Consider the following 14872-nt stretch of genomic DNA (forward strand, 5'->3'; position numbering starts at 1 on the left):
TTTTCTCCTCTTTTTGTTTTAATTCCTCAAAATTCACACACACACCATTCTAATTAGTGCTCCTCTAGTTTTTAATATAAAAACTAGTTGACTAATTTGAGTAGATTAAAAAAATTAGTTAAATTAATTATCTGTAATAAGTATTTGTTGTCTTTTCTAAAATATTCTTGTTAATCATCTGTATTAGCAAGAACTACAACTACTACAAGAACTACCTTAAGGGGAAAAAAATAAATATGATAGATAAAGTGGATTAAAATATTCTATTTAGAACCAAATTGAATATTAAACCAGCTCTTACATTAAGTACGAGGATAGTAGTTAATTAAACATCTATCCACATCAGAAACTATGGGGAATTTAATGGGATTAAACGGCCTAGACGTATTTCACTCTCTGTGTAATCACAACTATGATGTTGTCTCTGAAATGGTCTTTGTTGTTTTGGATGAATAAGCAAAAAAAAAAAAAAATGAAATGGGTCACACTTTTGTTTTTCTTGAGTAATTTTTTTCTATTGACTCGATCAACTTGAATTAATTGGATTAATTCAAGGCGAATAGGAGATCAGTTTAATAAACTACCTCCTGTTCGAATTATAAGACCTAATTTATAGTGTACAAATGAGTTCTTATAATTAGGACAGGAGGTAGTATTTCTGATAGGAATTAAATCAATATCGATATATTATACATATATCATATATAAAATATATAAATATTTTAAACAATGGCCATGGTTGTAATTTATACCATCTGGACTAGAATCTGAGCAGGCATCTCATTGGTTAGGACATTGTAATCAATGACGGTGGTTAAACAAATAAACCCAAGATCTAATTAGTGAAAAACAGCTAATGCCATGCTAATAAGGACAAGTATATAATTTCATTAGATAAGGAGAAAGTATATATGATTTTTCTGATTTTGATTATGGCTCAAATTGCAGGGTGAATATAGCCATTGACAATATGATTTTAGCTAGGCTTGCTAGCCATGTCCTTGTTCGAAGCAAGAACATTTAAGTCCTTAACCTTTTAAGAATTATATATTTTGCGTTCCTCCATTTGTATCTACAAGTGACTTTTAACTAATTCGCATAAACTAATAAATAATTAAGTTGGTAATTAATGGGTAAAATTACTCAATTTTGTTAGAAAGTTATTCTAAATTACATGCAATAAACCCTATGACTCAATACCAATGTTTTAAAAGCCGGACCGGAAATCAAACCGGAAAGATCAACGGGTCATGGTTCAATCGGTCGGATCGGTTGGACCGTTCGGTTAGACCGGTGACGCAATAATTAATTTAAAACAATATTATATACATATAATTAGTATATATGAAAAATATCAAATTATTAAATAATTTAGAAATGCATTTAAATAATCTAAAATTATAATGAAATCATTGAAAATGGACTAAAACCTTATATATTTAAATTTATGTATGTTTAAAATATTTAATGATATTACAAATTATCAATTCATTCAAATCAAAATATTTTTTTAAAAGATAGACCAAATATCGAAATAAAAAGACTAGCGACTCACGATTTTAACACCACAATATATGAAATTTTCAATGAAATAATACTATATGGTTATAAATAGTCTAAAAATATATTAGGATATTTAAGGGGATCAATTTTTTATTTTTCTTCTATTTTTTAAAAATTTTTTAGTATTTTTCAGTCAGGCTAAAAAACCGTCCGGTTTTCTGAAAACCGTTCCGGTTTCCGGTCCAACTCCGGTTTCCGGCTTAATAACGGCTCAACTCCGGTCCAATCCGGCTCAACTATGTGAACGGTTTTTTGGTCCAAACCGAGCCGTTAACGAGTCCGGGTGACGGTTCAACCGGTCCGACCGTCCGGTTCGGTCCGGTTCTTTAATCATTGCTCAATACTACTCATTTTTCAATCTTTCCCCACCATATATACTTAATAATATCCATATATCGAAAACCATCATTATAATTGTTGGTTGTTTTATAAGTTTTGCAAATTGACTTATAAATAAGAACGTAAATAACTTTTAGAAGATGATTTATAATTAGTGACGGAGAGAGTACATATACATTAGATGAATATCATGTGGTTGAAACTACTGGATTTCCTATTACTTTAGTTTATTTAATTTGGATCTTTCTTCTACTTCCTCTAAAACAAATTTTCGCGGATAAAAACAAAGAAACATTACGAAGGACTGAGATGAGTGGTGATCATGTGATTATTGTGAGACTAATTAAGAAAAGAACAAAACCTTAAACTGATCGAATCAAGTAGTTAAAGAAAGAAGTATAAGAAGATAATAGTAGTAATGTGAGAGAATACACACACATATGCATATTACCATAATGTACATCAAGATTTTACCATGCATGTGAATTAACTAAAATTTTCGTCAAATAATTAACTTAATAAGGAATTACAATATATATATGTGCCTTGCCTTTTTCGGATTATAACAAAGGCGAAATTCTAAATTGATATAGAAATATAAAAGAAGATACTCATGTATATATATGATAAATAGTGATAAGTCGGAATTAAGCTTGCCATTGGAACTGACCAATTCGGTGATCCTGGAGGGAAGAGGAAGAAGAGTTCATGCAGTTTCCAATACCAGCCATGCTGAGAATATCATTATGGGAAAGAGGTTTAAGACCCAAAAAATCTCTCGTCAAACCCTCGTTCCCAGCACTCCGACCGCCGCCGGCATCGGTTGTTTTGAAAGGAGCACCGTCGCGCAAGTTCGCATCTTTCTTGGGATTCAATATCCCACCATTAATAATCAAAGCCTCCTCGAAAGAACCCGCCGCACCTGCAAACTGATCAGAAGTAGAAGAGAAAGAGAAAGGAGACAAGAAGCCATGGCCGGAGCTGGTCGTAGTCACGTGACCTTGAGGTTTCAAAGCGGGAGAGTGATGAGTGGTGGTAGTAGCAGACACGTGACTAGGGTTGGTGTGGGTCCTGAGCATGGGCGAACCGGTTCTGCTGATGGTTGAACCCATCTGAGCCGCTTTCTGAAGCAAGGCTGTGGCTGACATGTGCGAAGAAGGCGCTGGACCTGGAAGTTGGTAAGCGGGAAGAAGACCAGCGGTGGTGGGGGTGGTGGGACCTAGGCTAGCAGTAGGGTTAGGGTTTGGACTTTCATGGCCAAGATGATGAAGTTGACGGTGCTGATCTATAGCACAGCTAGTGGGTGGGCCACCACCAAGCCAAGAGGGAATCTGGATTACCTGCCTGAACAGGCTAGAAGAAGAAGATATTTCCTGAGAAATATTATTGTTGAAGTGTGGTTGTGAAGAGGGAAGGAGAAGAACTTGCTGGTTGTTTCCTGATCTTAAAGCACTCTCTTCTGCTAATACATCACAGAATGCTCTGTGCGTTATGAAACTGTCCCTCCTGAAAAATATATAATAATAATATCACAAACATATATGTCACTCATTAAATGTTCTCCATATATGTGACACATTGACACTACACAAGCATTGACTTCATCTCTTTCAGTCTTTGTCACCTATCTCTCTTCTGCAATATTCTTTCTCCTTTTTATTATTATTTATTTTATCTCGTCTCCAGATTATCCTCAAATTATTTTGAGTTTTCATCTTTCAGCACTCTTTTCTTTATCCCTCAGCTTCATTTCTCCATCCTTAATAACTACTTCTGAGAAAACCTTGATGGTAAGATATTACTTGAAAAATATTCCACATATTATTCTAGTACTCTTCCGGTCATTAATATAAAACCTATTTAACTAATTTGATTAGGTTAAGAAAGTTAGGTAAGTTAGTTAATTATAAAAAATGTGACATGTTTTTCCTAAAACACCACAATCATCTTTCTTAATACCTCTATCCCTTTTCTACTTGATTATGGTTGAGGGAGTATTCATAGGGGTAGGTTAGAGAAAATTGATAAATATAAGAAGTGGGTCTTATATTTAGGACCAAAACCAACTCAATAATTGGGTCCTATATTAAGGACCGGATGAGTACTTGAATTAATATATAAATTACAAAACATGAACCTTTCTATCACTTGTCCAAAGTGTCTAAGGAGCAATGTGAATATATTATTGCATATTCTAATAGACATCTGAACTGGTGCGGATATGATACACCGTAAACTGGACAATTAATTGAGGTCAGTCTATAAAAGAAAATTAATTACTACCTCTTCTTAACAACCTAGAGAGTTTGATATCTTTTGGGGTTTGGACAGTAATATTGAACCAATATGGAAAAGACCATTGTCTGAAAGAAGCGCGCAGCAAACCAAATAGATATATAATAATACATAAATGGAATTTTTTGAGTTAAAAATTTAGTTACCTAGAGAAGAGAGTTCCACAGTCACATCTGTACTCTCTGGTGCCACAGGTTTTGGAGTGAGCCTTCCAATCGGATTGAACAGCGTACCTCTTTAAGCACTTCTCACATTTCCACTTCTTCTCTCCATGCTTTCTGCAGAAGTGCTTCTTAATCCCTGTGAGGTCTCCCAGTGCTCTTGAAGGGTTATGGTGAACACAGCTTGGTTCTGGACACACGTATACCTTCTTCCTCATCTCTTTGCTCGTTCTCTGCTTCAGTTTCCATGGCAGATTGTGCCCTCTTCTATGAAGCTGCAGATTTTGGTCCCTCTGAAACCCTTTGTTGCAGATCTCGCACATGAACCTGTTCGTTGCTAGCAGAGTCTTTGGAGACAAGGCGATCACTTCAGCTTCTGGGTCTGATGAACACAAACACAACACAAATAATCAACCCAATTCAAAGACACATACACAAGAACGACAAAGTCAGTCGATTATGCGACGAGACAACGTTAGAGAAACAAAGTGTGGTTTAAGGATTTTTGGAGAGGAAAATGGGAACAACCTGGGTTGCCAGGGAGGTTTCTCTTTTTCTTCAGTGCTGGCTGAGATTGAGACGAACAAGATGATGATGGAGGAGCCAAGTATTGTTGATGATGAGGAAGATAATTGGCGGTACCAGTTGAAACATTGCCTTCAGCAGATGCAGAAGTAGTCATCAAATTAGACATGTTATTATTTTCCTGCACTACCTGATGATGGTGATTCTGTTGGTGGACGTGAAGCATCGATCCAACCAGACATCTATCTTTTTCTCAAACATGGAAATTCCCCGAATCCTAAGATTTCTGCAGTATTATGGTCCATACTAGATCTTGTTCTTCGCATATTATTAAAAAGATTTTTGGAATCAAAGCAAGAGGAATCGAAAGAGGAGTAATACCCTTTGAAATAATCCAGAGTTAAAAAATTAACCAAAAAAAAGAAAATACAAGTACTCCTACTTGAACAAACAATAATCTAGATAGAGTTTTCTGCCTTGGCACCAACCAAAGAGACGATGAAATTTTCTGTTGTTTGTCTAAGAGCAGAAGAACCAAGACGGACTGATACATATAAGTACAAAGAGAACTAAATCAGAAATGAGCCCCGATGGGAATATAGCTGGCTAGCTAGTCGCTTTTCTTCTTCTTCATGGTTCCAAATTAAACCATGGTGGCCGGATATAATAACAAGAAAAATCCACACTGATAATAATAGAAACAAAAGTAGAGACCCAGTTGCTTAAACTCACAGAGAGAGAAAGGGGGGGGGGGGGAGAGAGAAGGGGTGGGATTCCCTCTGTACAAAAACCACAGCCCGAGGGGAACCCTACATACTCCTTACTACTGCTAACTCTGACGTGAACTTTCTGTCTTTTCCTTTGTTCTCTTTCTCATTACCAGGAAAAACTTTTCCTACTTTAATATTGTCATTGTTTATTGTTTATAGAATATACTTTGCTTTTGACTAAAGCTTAATTTTTTTTGCGGTAACATTTTGCTTAAATACAGCATTCCATTGTCCTTACCTTTCCTTTCTCTCGTAAAGTAAGCACAGATGATTAGAGAGCAAAAAAGCATTAGCAGTGCACTTTAAAATCTAAAAAGTAAACATTTTTCAATTTGTATATATATATATATGAATTTAAATTTTATGAGTAGCTCTTTTTGAAATATCAATTTAAATTTATAAATGTGATAAAAAAGGGACCGAGAATCCAAGAAGTTTGAAATTACTAAATTCCAAATTAGATTTGATGACAACAACACTTTATTTGATTTTAAAAATCTGACCGTGCAAATAATAACAGATTTTTGTTAAAAATTTCTTATTTAAAATTTAGTAATTTTAAACTTTTTGTGGGATTCTCCCATTAAAAAATTTCCTCCAAATGCACATATATATTTTAAAGAGCTACTCACGCTACTCAGTGTATAAAAGTTAAATTATTTTGTGATCTTAATTTTCATGAATTAGTCTCCTTGAAATGATTAGGCATTGTAAAACTTTATTTGGCAATATTTCACTCGATTGTCTTGTCATTGTCCATCTGTAAAATTTAAAGTTGTGTTTTTGGAAATTACTAAAAACTATCTCTCATATTAATTCATCAACATATAATTAGGTGAAGATAGGAACCTCACAAAATAAAAAAAAATTAAAAACTAAATATATGCATTAGATTTTTATTATAGATTTTCTTAGTATATATAAAAGATGAAGAAAATAATAAATTATATTATAGATAAGTCTATAAGAAATATTTAATTGCATTAGACCTTGTCCATTATTTAATTAATTAACATATCATGGTTGGTAGACCCCTTCCCTGCTTTAATTTCTACAATTTTACTGCGACATGATTGTTCAATGGATTAAGGTTTCTAACAGGTATGGCTAAAAGCTTTCCATTCAGTTCTTTTTCCTTTTTTTTCACTTCCTATTCTCTGCATCATATATATTATTATTTGCTTTCCTTATTGGTCAAATTTATTATCATTAAGCTATATACTTATTATTTAAAGAGCTGAAATTCCTGACAATTTTGCATGTTTCTTTGTTTTCTTTCTTATTTTTGTCCCCAAAAAAAAGAAATTAAGCGTTAAACTTTAGGTTAGTTTATTGAACTGTATACGATACTAGTCTCATGGCATACATACACCTTCTAATCTGTAAATAAAATAAAATATGATTAAATTTGTTCCAATATATTTGCATTTAAAATTAAATATCAGATATTTCGATAATTAGTATAGAAAGTCCACAAACAGTCCGTCATTTCCCTACCTATAAATAAAGAATACTGAGAGGAAAATTGTAAGAATATATTCTATTCTTAAACAACTAATTTGTCTGCTTCAATATACTAGTGTTTTTTGTGAACAAATGAATTATCCCGAATTTATATTGACTTATATATACATACACACACACACACGTTCGTTAGTGTATGGATGTGTTCAAATTTCGATGAGGTTTTGTTCCCCATGTCCGAGTTCTCAAAAAAAGAAACGGGATTAAAGGGAAAACAAACAGTGATTTTGGTTGTCATTTTCTTGTGTTTATTCTGTCAATCATTAAGCTTTTGAAAATGGGATTTACCAAGTATGCTCTGCCACGTCATCATCTATCTCTTCCTTTTTTCAAAAAACAAACTTTGTTTATTATACTATAACCAGCCTTTAAAACAGCTGTGAATTAATATGATGGTAGGTGTTCAAGGCCGGCCCGTCCCGGTTTTATTGGGACAGGACGGATCTGTCCCAAAATTTTTCGAGACGGGACAAACTGGGACGGGACAAAAAAGGGACCAGGACGGGACACGGGACGGGGTCGTCCCGTCCCGGTTCCTTTTTTTTTTTATCCTATTTATATAATATCATTTTTTTCATATTTTTTTAAGATTTGAGACTATTGTATGGAACTATAGATATATTTATTTAGAGTTTTTATATTTGTTAATGATTTGAGATTATTGATGATTAGAATTTTTAGTAAGTTTTTATTGTGTTAAAAGCTTTTGTTTAGAGTTTTTAATGACTATTATATGTAATATTTTGAGCTTTTATTTAAGAGTGCCCAAACAAATAAAAAAGAAAATAAAAAGATGTTTTTATAAGATTTAAACTCAAAAAACTATAATTAAAAAAATCAGATTTTTTTAAAAAAATTAAAAAAAAGGATTTTCGGGACGTCCCGGTCCCGTCCCGAATCCGTCCTGTCCCGACCGGGACCGGGGACAACCCCGGGATGGGCCGGGACACGGGATAGAAAATCTGTCCCGTTACTGTTTATCGGGACAGAACCGGGACGGGCTTGTCCCGGTCCCGATACGTCCTGTGAACAGCTCTAGATGGTATGATTAAACTTATATATATATATATATATATATATCAATGGTGATAAGATTGAGTGCCTGTATGGATGTGGTTATAAGCTCTGAAATAAAAATTTTCTCACATACTTATCTCGTATTTCGTGAATTATGATTAAAAAGTTATTTATAAGTCATTCCAAATAAACCCGAAAAGTATTCTATTATCTAATATAAAATTAGAATCACATTCGAAACACTCAACAGGATCTCACAATAACCTCACAACAAAAATAACTTGAATCATAGACCAATCTTACATAAAGCGATAGAATTGCCCTTGATGAAGGCTTATTTGAATGTTGTGAGAGTTTTAAAAAAAAGTTACATTAAAAGAGTTACTATCAATAAGATCTAGCATTATAATGTTTCAATTTAACATTAGATATATAATATATACTATGTGTGTATAGAGAGATCCTACCAGTAAGGATTAGATATAGTGAAAGGAGCAAGTTTTTTTTAGCGTGGCGAACTAAAATTTTAATACTCATGATAAAAGGTGCTCATATTTAGTACTTCTCCGGTCCTTATTATAAGACCCAATTTGACTTTTTATTTGGTCCTAATTATAAGACCCAATCCATTTTCTCTCTTATATTTATGCATTTTTTTTCAAGATAATCCTTCTAATAATGATAGTTTTAGCCAATATACTTAATTAGCAAGGATATTTTAGGAATAACAACACTTATTTATTATAAATAACCAACTTAACTTACTTCCTTAATCTCCTCAAATAAGTCAATTGGGTCTTATAATTAGGATCGGAGGAGTATCTCATAGTGCTACCAACAAAATTATCTTTAATAAAAAAAAATTCTTATGCCTTAAAAAAAATAGAGAGATCGGTGGTGATAGTTGTGTGCATTTAAGTCTAAAATGAGAATGTAGGGATAATAATTAAGTTTGGGTGGTCAAAATTCATCAAGTTAGATATATTCTTTGGGTTTCACTTTTTAGAGGGCACCTATCTGTTTACTTATTAAGTCTCATTGCTATACTAACTAACCTTTATCATGTCTCCTCCAAAATTTAAATAAAACGTCATTATCATATATATGTTTTGTGATGAGTGAGTGAGGGACTTAGAAAATTTCACACGCACGTCTATTTGCACACTCAACATCCATTAATTAAAAATCAGGGTTTACTTTTTTTTTGTTTGCAAATTTTATCATCCGTGTATTTTTTTGGAAAAAAAAAAATTGGTAACCACATGCACCACCTAATTTACAATCACATCATTGATTGATTATATATTGAGCAAAAAATTGGCTTTAAATTATTATAAATTTTTATTGAAAAACTTCATGATATCCACCGAGGCATTGTACCTATATATGTACATTTCTTTTTTCTTTTTGAAAACATGGACTAATTAACATGTTTTTTAAATGAAACTTGGATAGAGAATCTTTGGTAAATAGAATAACAATATCACAAGTCTCTTTCTTAGAGAGATGTTTTGGCTGTATATAAGCACTGGGTAGTTGAATAACTGAGGGAAGAAGATTTGCAATCTAGCTAGTCCAGTTTTCAGTATCTAACTTAATCTCATATAATATAAAATTTATGAAGATTGTGTAATTTATAAGTCATAAATATTATTACTTGATCAACTAAATCTTCATAGTTCATGTAGTTTGACATTATCAACATCTGAATTATAAAAAATTGAAATAAAATCAGAACAAACTTTAAATCTCAGCTGAAAATAGACCTATATATATATATATATTCCAAATTCCTCATAAAAGGTACACTTTCTATTAAAGAACAATTTTTTTTAGTTGAGAGAAAGTTTTCAAGACTAGGGGATTAGCATTACTCTAACTGAATACAAAAAATTATAGTCACAAAATCACAATCATGGACAATGATATAGTCACAAATAATACACACACACACTCTATATATATATATATATATATATATATATATTTTGTGTGAGAGCCGCTATAACGAAAGTTTAATACATTATATATATGTTGTATTGGTAATATATTATGATGTCGACCCTAAATTTCATGACTTTTAAAGTGATTGTGGAGCCAAATTAAAAATTCTCTCTTCCAAACCACGCTTGCCTTTTTCCTATTTCTCTACTACTACCTCCAATCCTAATTATAAGAGCTAGTTGACTAATTTGAGGAGATTAAGGAAATAAGTTAAGTTAGTTATTTGTAATAAATAGATGTTGTCTTTTCTAAAAATATTCTTGTTAACCAAATTCATTGGTTAGAACTACCATTATTAGAATGACTACCTTAGAAAAAAATGCACAGATATAGAGACAAAGTGAATTTGGGTTTTATAATTAGGACCAAAATAAAAATCAAACAAGGTCTTATATTAAGGACCGGAGGTAGTATATATAAAAATTAGAAATAATTGATTATTCTTTTGAGGCATAGTAATGTCACTGTGTTTCTGTGAAAAATTTCAGACGGTTTGATCCCGCTAATATACAATTAATTTATTTGATTTTAGCATCTTGAAATATTCAATTACAATGTGTAGCACTAAATTAATGTTGCGTTTGAATTTTCTAGTAAACTTTTGGCGGGTTGCCAGCTAGTCAATTCAGCGTGGAGACATCTTGACCAAATTCATAAATATAAATCAAGAATTATATACGTACATATATACATATAGAGATATTATTTCCTCTTTTAGAAAATTAATCAGTAGTTATCAATATTATGTTTAATTAATTATAGTGTGATTTTTTTTTGTATGACCTATGAAAAATTTGGGCTAAATTAGTTTGTATATTAAACCCACTCACTCAAACATTCACATTTTACCTTCCACAATATACAATTGGAATGACAACACTTGCTAGTACCCAAAACAAAAAAAACAAAAACCGTTTTACGCCGGCTAAAAAGATTTATTTTACATTGATTATTACATAACCAATGCAAAAAAAGGTTCACAGGTTTGTTGGAGCATGCATATAAAGTTAATAATCTAACATTTTATTTGCAAAAATGTTACCGTTGTTATGAATATAATATCTTTATAGATATCCATGTATCTATTATTATCTCTCTTATCTCCCAATATCTTCAATATCTCCCATTATTTCCATTATCTGGAATTATCTTTTATATCTGTAGATTCTATCAAAGATGTAAAATTGTGCCTATAAATAGAAGCCATATATAATGTATTCAGCGCCCTTGAATGAAATAAGAAATACTCTCTTATTAATATTCTTTTTTTCTCTATTCTTTTTCTTTATTTATAACACGTTATCAGCACGATGCTCTAACAAAGGTATAATATTCTAATCTTCCTATTATTACTATGTGTTATTATGATTTATCATCTATCCTATATACTCTTCTACACTATGAGTATTTTTTTTTCCTTTTCCTAAATAGCTTGAAGCCATATGGTTTAAATTTTTCTATTTTATGGCTAGAAGCCATAAAACTTTATTATTCTTTCTTATGGCTAGAAGTCATAAAAAATTTATTTTCTATTTTATGGCAAAAAGCCATAAAACTTTATTTTCTGCTTTATGGCCAAAAGCCATAATTTGATTTTTCTATTTTAATGATCAGAAGTCATAATTTTGATTTTCTAACATATGGTTAGAAGCCATATAATTTTTAACTCATGACTAGAAGTCATTCAAATTTGATTTTATTTGATTAAATGGCTAGAAGCCATGTATATATTTATTTTTGAGAAATATTTATTGTTTATTTGTTAATTTATTTTGATTTGACAGATATGATTTTAAAATGCTTATATCTGCAGAGACAATATACCAAATTTTGTCTTTCTCATTTAATTTTCTTTTCATTTGTTTCCTTTTGGTAATTTATGATTCTTTTTCTTTTCTTTTCATTAACGAAGAGCAATGTAATTTCCATTCGTGCCAATTTTTTTAATATTATATTATTTTGTGATAGTGCCATCATATCAAACCTTACAAAACTTGAGTTTGTAGCTCTTGATATTACTGGAAAGAATTACTTATTTTGGGTACTAGATGCAAAAATTTACCTAAATGTCAATGGTCTAGGAGATACAATTAAAGCAAAAAATAAGGCATCTAATCAAGAAAAGATTAAAGCCATGATCTTTTTACGCCATCATTTACATGAAGGACTAAAAATGGAATATTTGACCATTAAAGACCCACTCATTCTTTAGAACAGTTTGAAAGAAAGGTATGACCACCAGAAAACTATCATTCTCCCAAAAACTCGTTAAGAATGGATGCACTTGTGCCTACAAGATTTTAAATCTGTTAGTGAGTATAATTTTGTAATATTTAGAATCAGTTCTCAACTGAAATTATGTGGAGAAAAAGTCACTGATGAAGACATGTTAGAGAAAACATTCTCCACATTTCATGCAATCAATGTGCTTCTGCAATGGCAATACCGTGAAAAAAGGCTTCAAAAATTATTCTGAACTAATTTCTTGCCTTCTTGTAGCTGAGCAAAACAATGAGCTTTTAACAAAAAATCATGAATCCCGTCCAATCGGGTCCACTCCATTCCCAGAAGTGAATGTAGTAGTAAATGGACCAACATGTGGTCACGGACGGGGACATGGACGCGCACGTGGCTGTCACATTGACCGTGGACGTGGTCGTGGTCATAATCGAGGTGGTTCAAATTCCTACTCAAAGAGGGCAAAGAATGATGAGAATCGCAAAAGAAAGACTAGTGGAAGTAATAACCACTCTGAAGACTCGTGTTATCATTGTGGTGGGAATGGTCATTGGTCACATACCTGTCGTACATCGAAACATTTGGTTGACCTTTATCAAGAATCACTTAAAGATAAAAGTAAAGGCAACAACAAAATGCCAAGAGTAGAAACTAATTTTGTTCATGAAGAGGGCGATTCTAATTATGACAACATGGATGTCACTCATTTGGATATTGTTGATTTCTTTGCTGATCCTAATGGAAAGATTGATCACCTGATTGGTGATGGGAATGTTCAACAATAAATTGCTTTAGTGATGTTAAATTTCTATGATTTTTTTTCTTTTTCATCTTCTTTTATAAAGTTTCTACTTTCAATGTTGTTATCTTTCCAAATTAATAAAATTATGAGTATTTTCCTTTTATTAATTTTGTTTCCCCCCTCTTGACTATGTTCCTTGTAACAAAGAATGGCTCCTATTGACGTCAATTATGAAGATTTATGTCTTGTTGACAGTGCAATAACTCATACAATACTTAGAAATAAAAAGTATTTCTCTTCGTTAGTAGTGCAAGAAGCCAATGTTCAGACTATATCTGGAAGTGCAAAACTGATTGAAGGCTCCGGAAGAGTCAATATATTGTTACCTGGAGGAACAATATTATACATTGATAGTGCATTTTACTCAACTAAGTCTAAAAGAAATTTGTTGAGTTTTAAGGATATACGCAAGAATGGATACCATATCAAAACAACAATTGAGGAAAATCAAGAATATCTTGCTATTACAAAGTCAACCTCAGGTAAACAATGTACACTAAAAGATTGCCCGCATTTTCTTCTGGCTTGTACTACACAATTATTAGTACAATTGAAGTACACATCATTATAAACTAGCAGTTTATAAATGATAACAAATTTAATGTTTGGCATGATCGATTAGGCTATCTCGGGACAATTATGATGCAAAAAAAAATTGAGAATTCATGTGGACATTCATTGAAAAGTCAACAAATACCACAATCCAATGTTTTCTCATATAATGCATGTTCCAAAGGAAAGTTAATTATTCGACCATCACTAGGAAAACTAAAAAGTGAGCCTCTCACTTTTCTAGAACGTAAACAGAAAGATATTTGTGGACCAATGCACCCACCTTGTAGACCTTTTGATATTTTATGGTTCTAATTGATGCATCAACAAGATGATCGCATGTCTGTTTATTATCTTCGCGTAACCTGACGTTTGCAAGATTATTGGCCTCAATTAATTAGATTAAAAGCACATTTTCCTGATTTTCCTATCAAGAAAATACATCTTGATAATGCTGGTGAATTTACTTCACAAGCTTTCAATGATTATTGTATGTCTCTTGGGATTGATATTGAACATCCTATGGCTCATGTGCATACACAAAATGGACTTGCAGAATCATTGATCAAATGTTTACAATTAATTGTGAGACCATTAGTTATGAGATCAAATCTTTCAATTTCTGCTTGGGGACATGCAATTTTGCATACAACAATGTTAATTCGCATCAGGCCAACAAGTTATCTCAAGTCCTCCCCTTTACAAGTGGTTTTTGGTCAGGAACCCAATATTTCCTATCCAAGAACCTTTGGATGTGCTGTATATGTTCCAATTGCTCTCCCATAACGTACCAAGATGGGGCCTCAAAGAAGGATGATGATATATATTGGATATGAATCTCCGGCTATAATAAAATATCTAGAACCGTTAACAGGAGATTTGTTCACGGCTCAATTTGTCGATTGTCATTTTGACGAGTTAATCTTTCCAACAATGAGGGGAGAAAATAAGAAGTTGGAAAAGGACATTAACTGGAAAGAATTATCACTATCTCATCTTGATCCTCGCACAAAAGAATGTGAACTGAAAGTTCAAAAGATAGTCAATTTACAAAGTTTAGCTAATCAATTACCAGATGTATT

General features: G+C 32.2%; 2 protein-coding genes across 2 annotated transcripts; one reads left to right on the forward strand and one right to left on the reverse strand.

The window, feature by feature from the left end:
• Positions 1-2323: 2323 nt before the first annotated feature.
• LOC114735249 (protein indeterminate-domain 7) lies at positions 2324-5624 on the reverse strand. Its single transcript, XM_028922931.1, has 3 exons — positions 4887-5624; positions 4344-4740; positions 2324-3408 (listed from the first exon to the last, which is right to left on the reverse strand). The coding sequence occupies exons 1-3, from the start codon at positions 5107-5109 to the stop codon at positions 2550-2552; spliced, it is 1479 nt and encodes a 492-aa protein (XP_028778764.1). The 5' UTR covers positions 5110-5624; the 3' UTR covers positions 2324-2549.
• A 6997-nt stretch (positions 5625-12621) lies between these two features.
• On the forward strand, positions 12622-13221 carry LOC114735246 (uncharacterized). The gene has a single exon (XM_028922928.1). It carries the CDS (start codon positions 12622-12624, stop codon positions 13219-13221), a length of 600 nt encoding a protein of 199 aa, XP_028778761.1.
• Positions 13222-14872: the final 1651 nt, after the last annotated feature.

Source organism: Neltuma alba, unplaced genomic scaffold (genome assembly GCF_004799145.2).
Source record: "Neltuma alba isolate B1F8T4 unplaced genomic scaffold, ASM479914v2 tig00013192_pilon, whole genome shotgun sequence".
Taxonomy (NCBI): Eukaryota; Viridiplantae; Streptophyta; class Magnoliopsida; order Fabales; family Fabaceae; genus Neltuma; species Neltuma alba.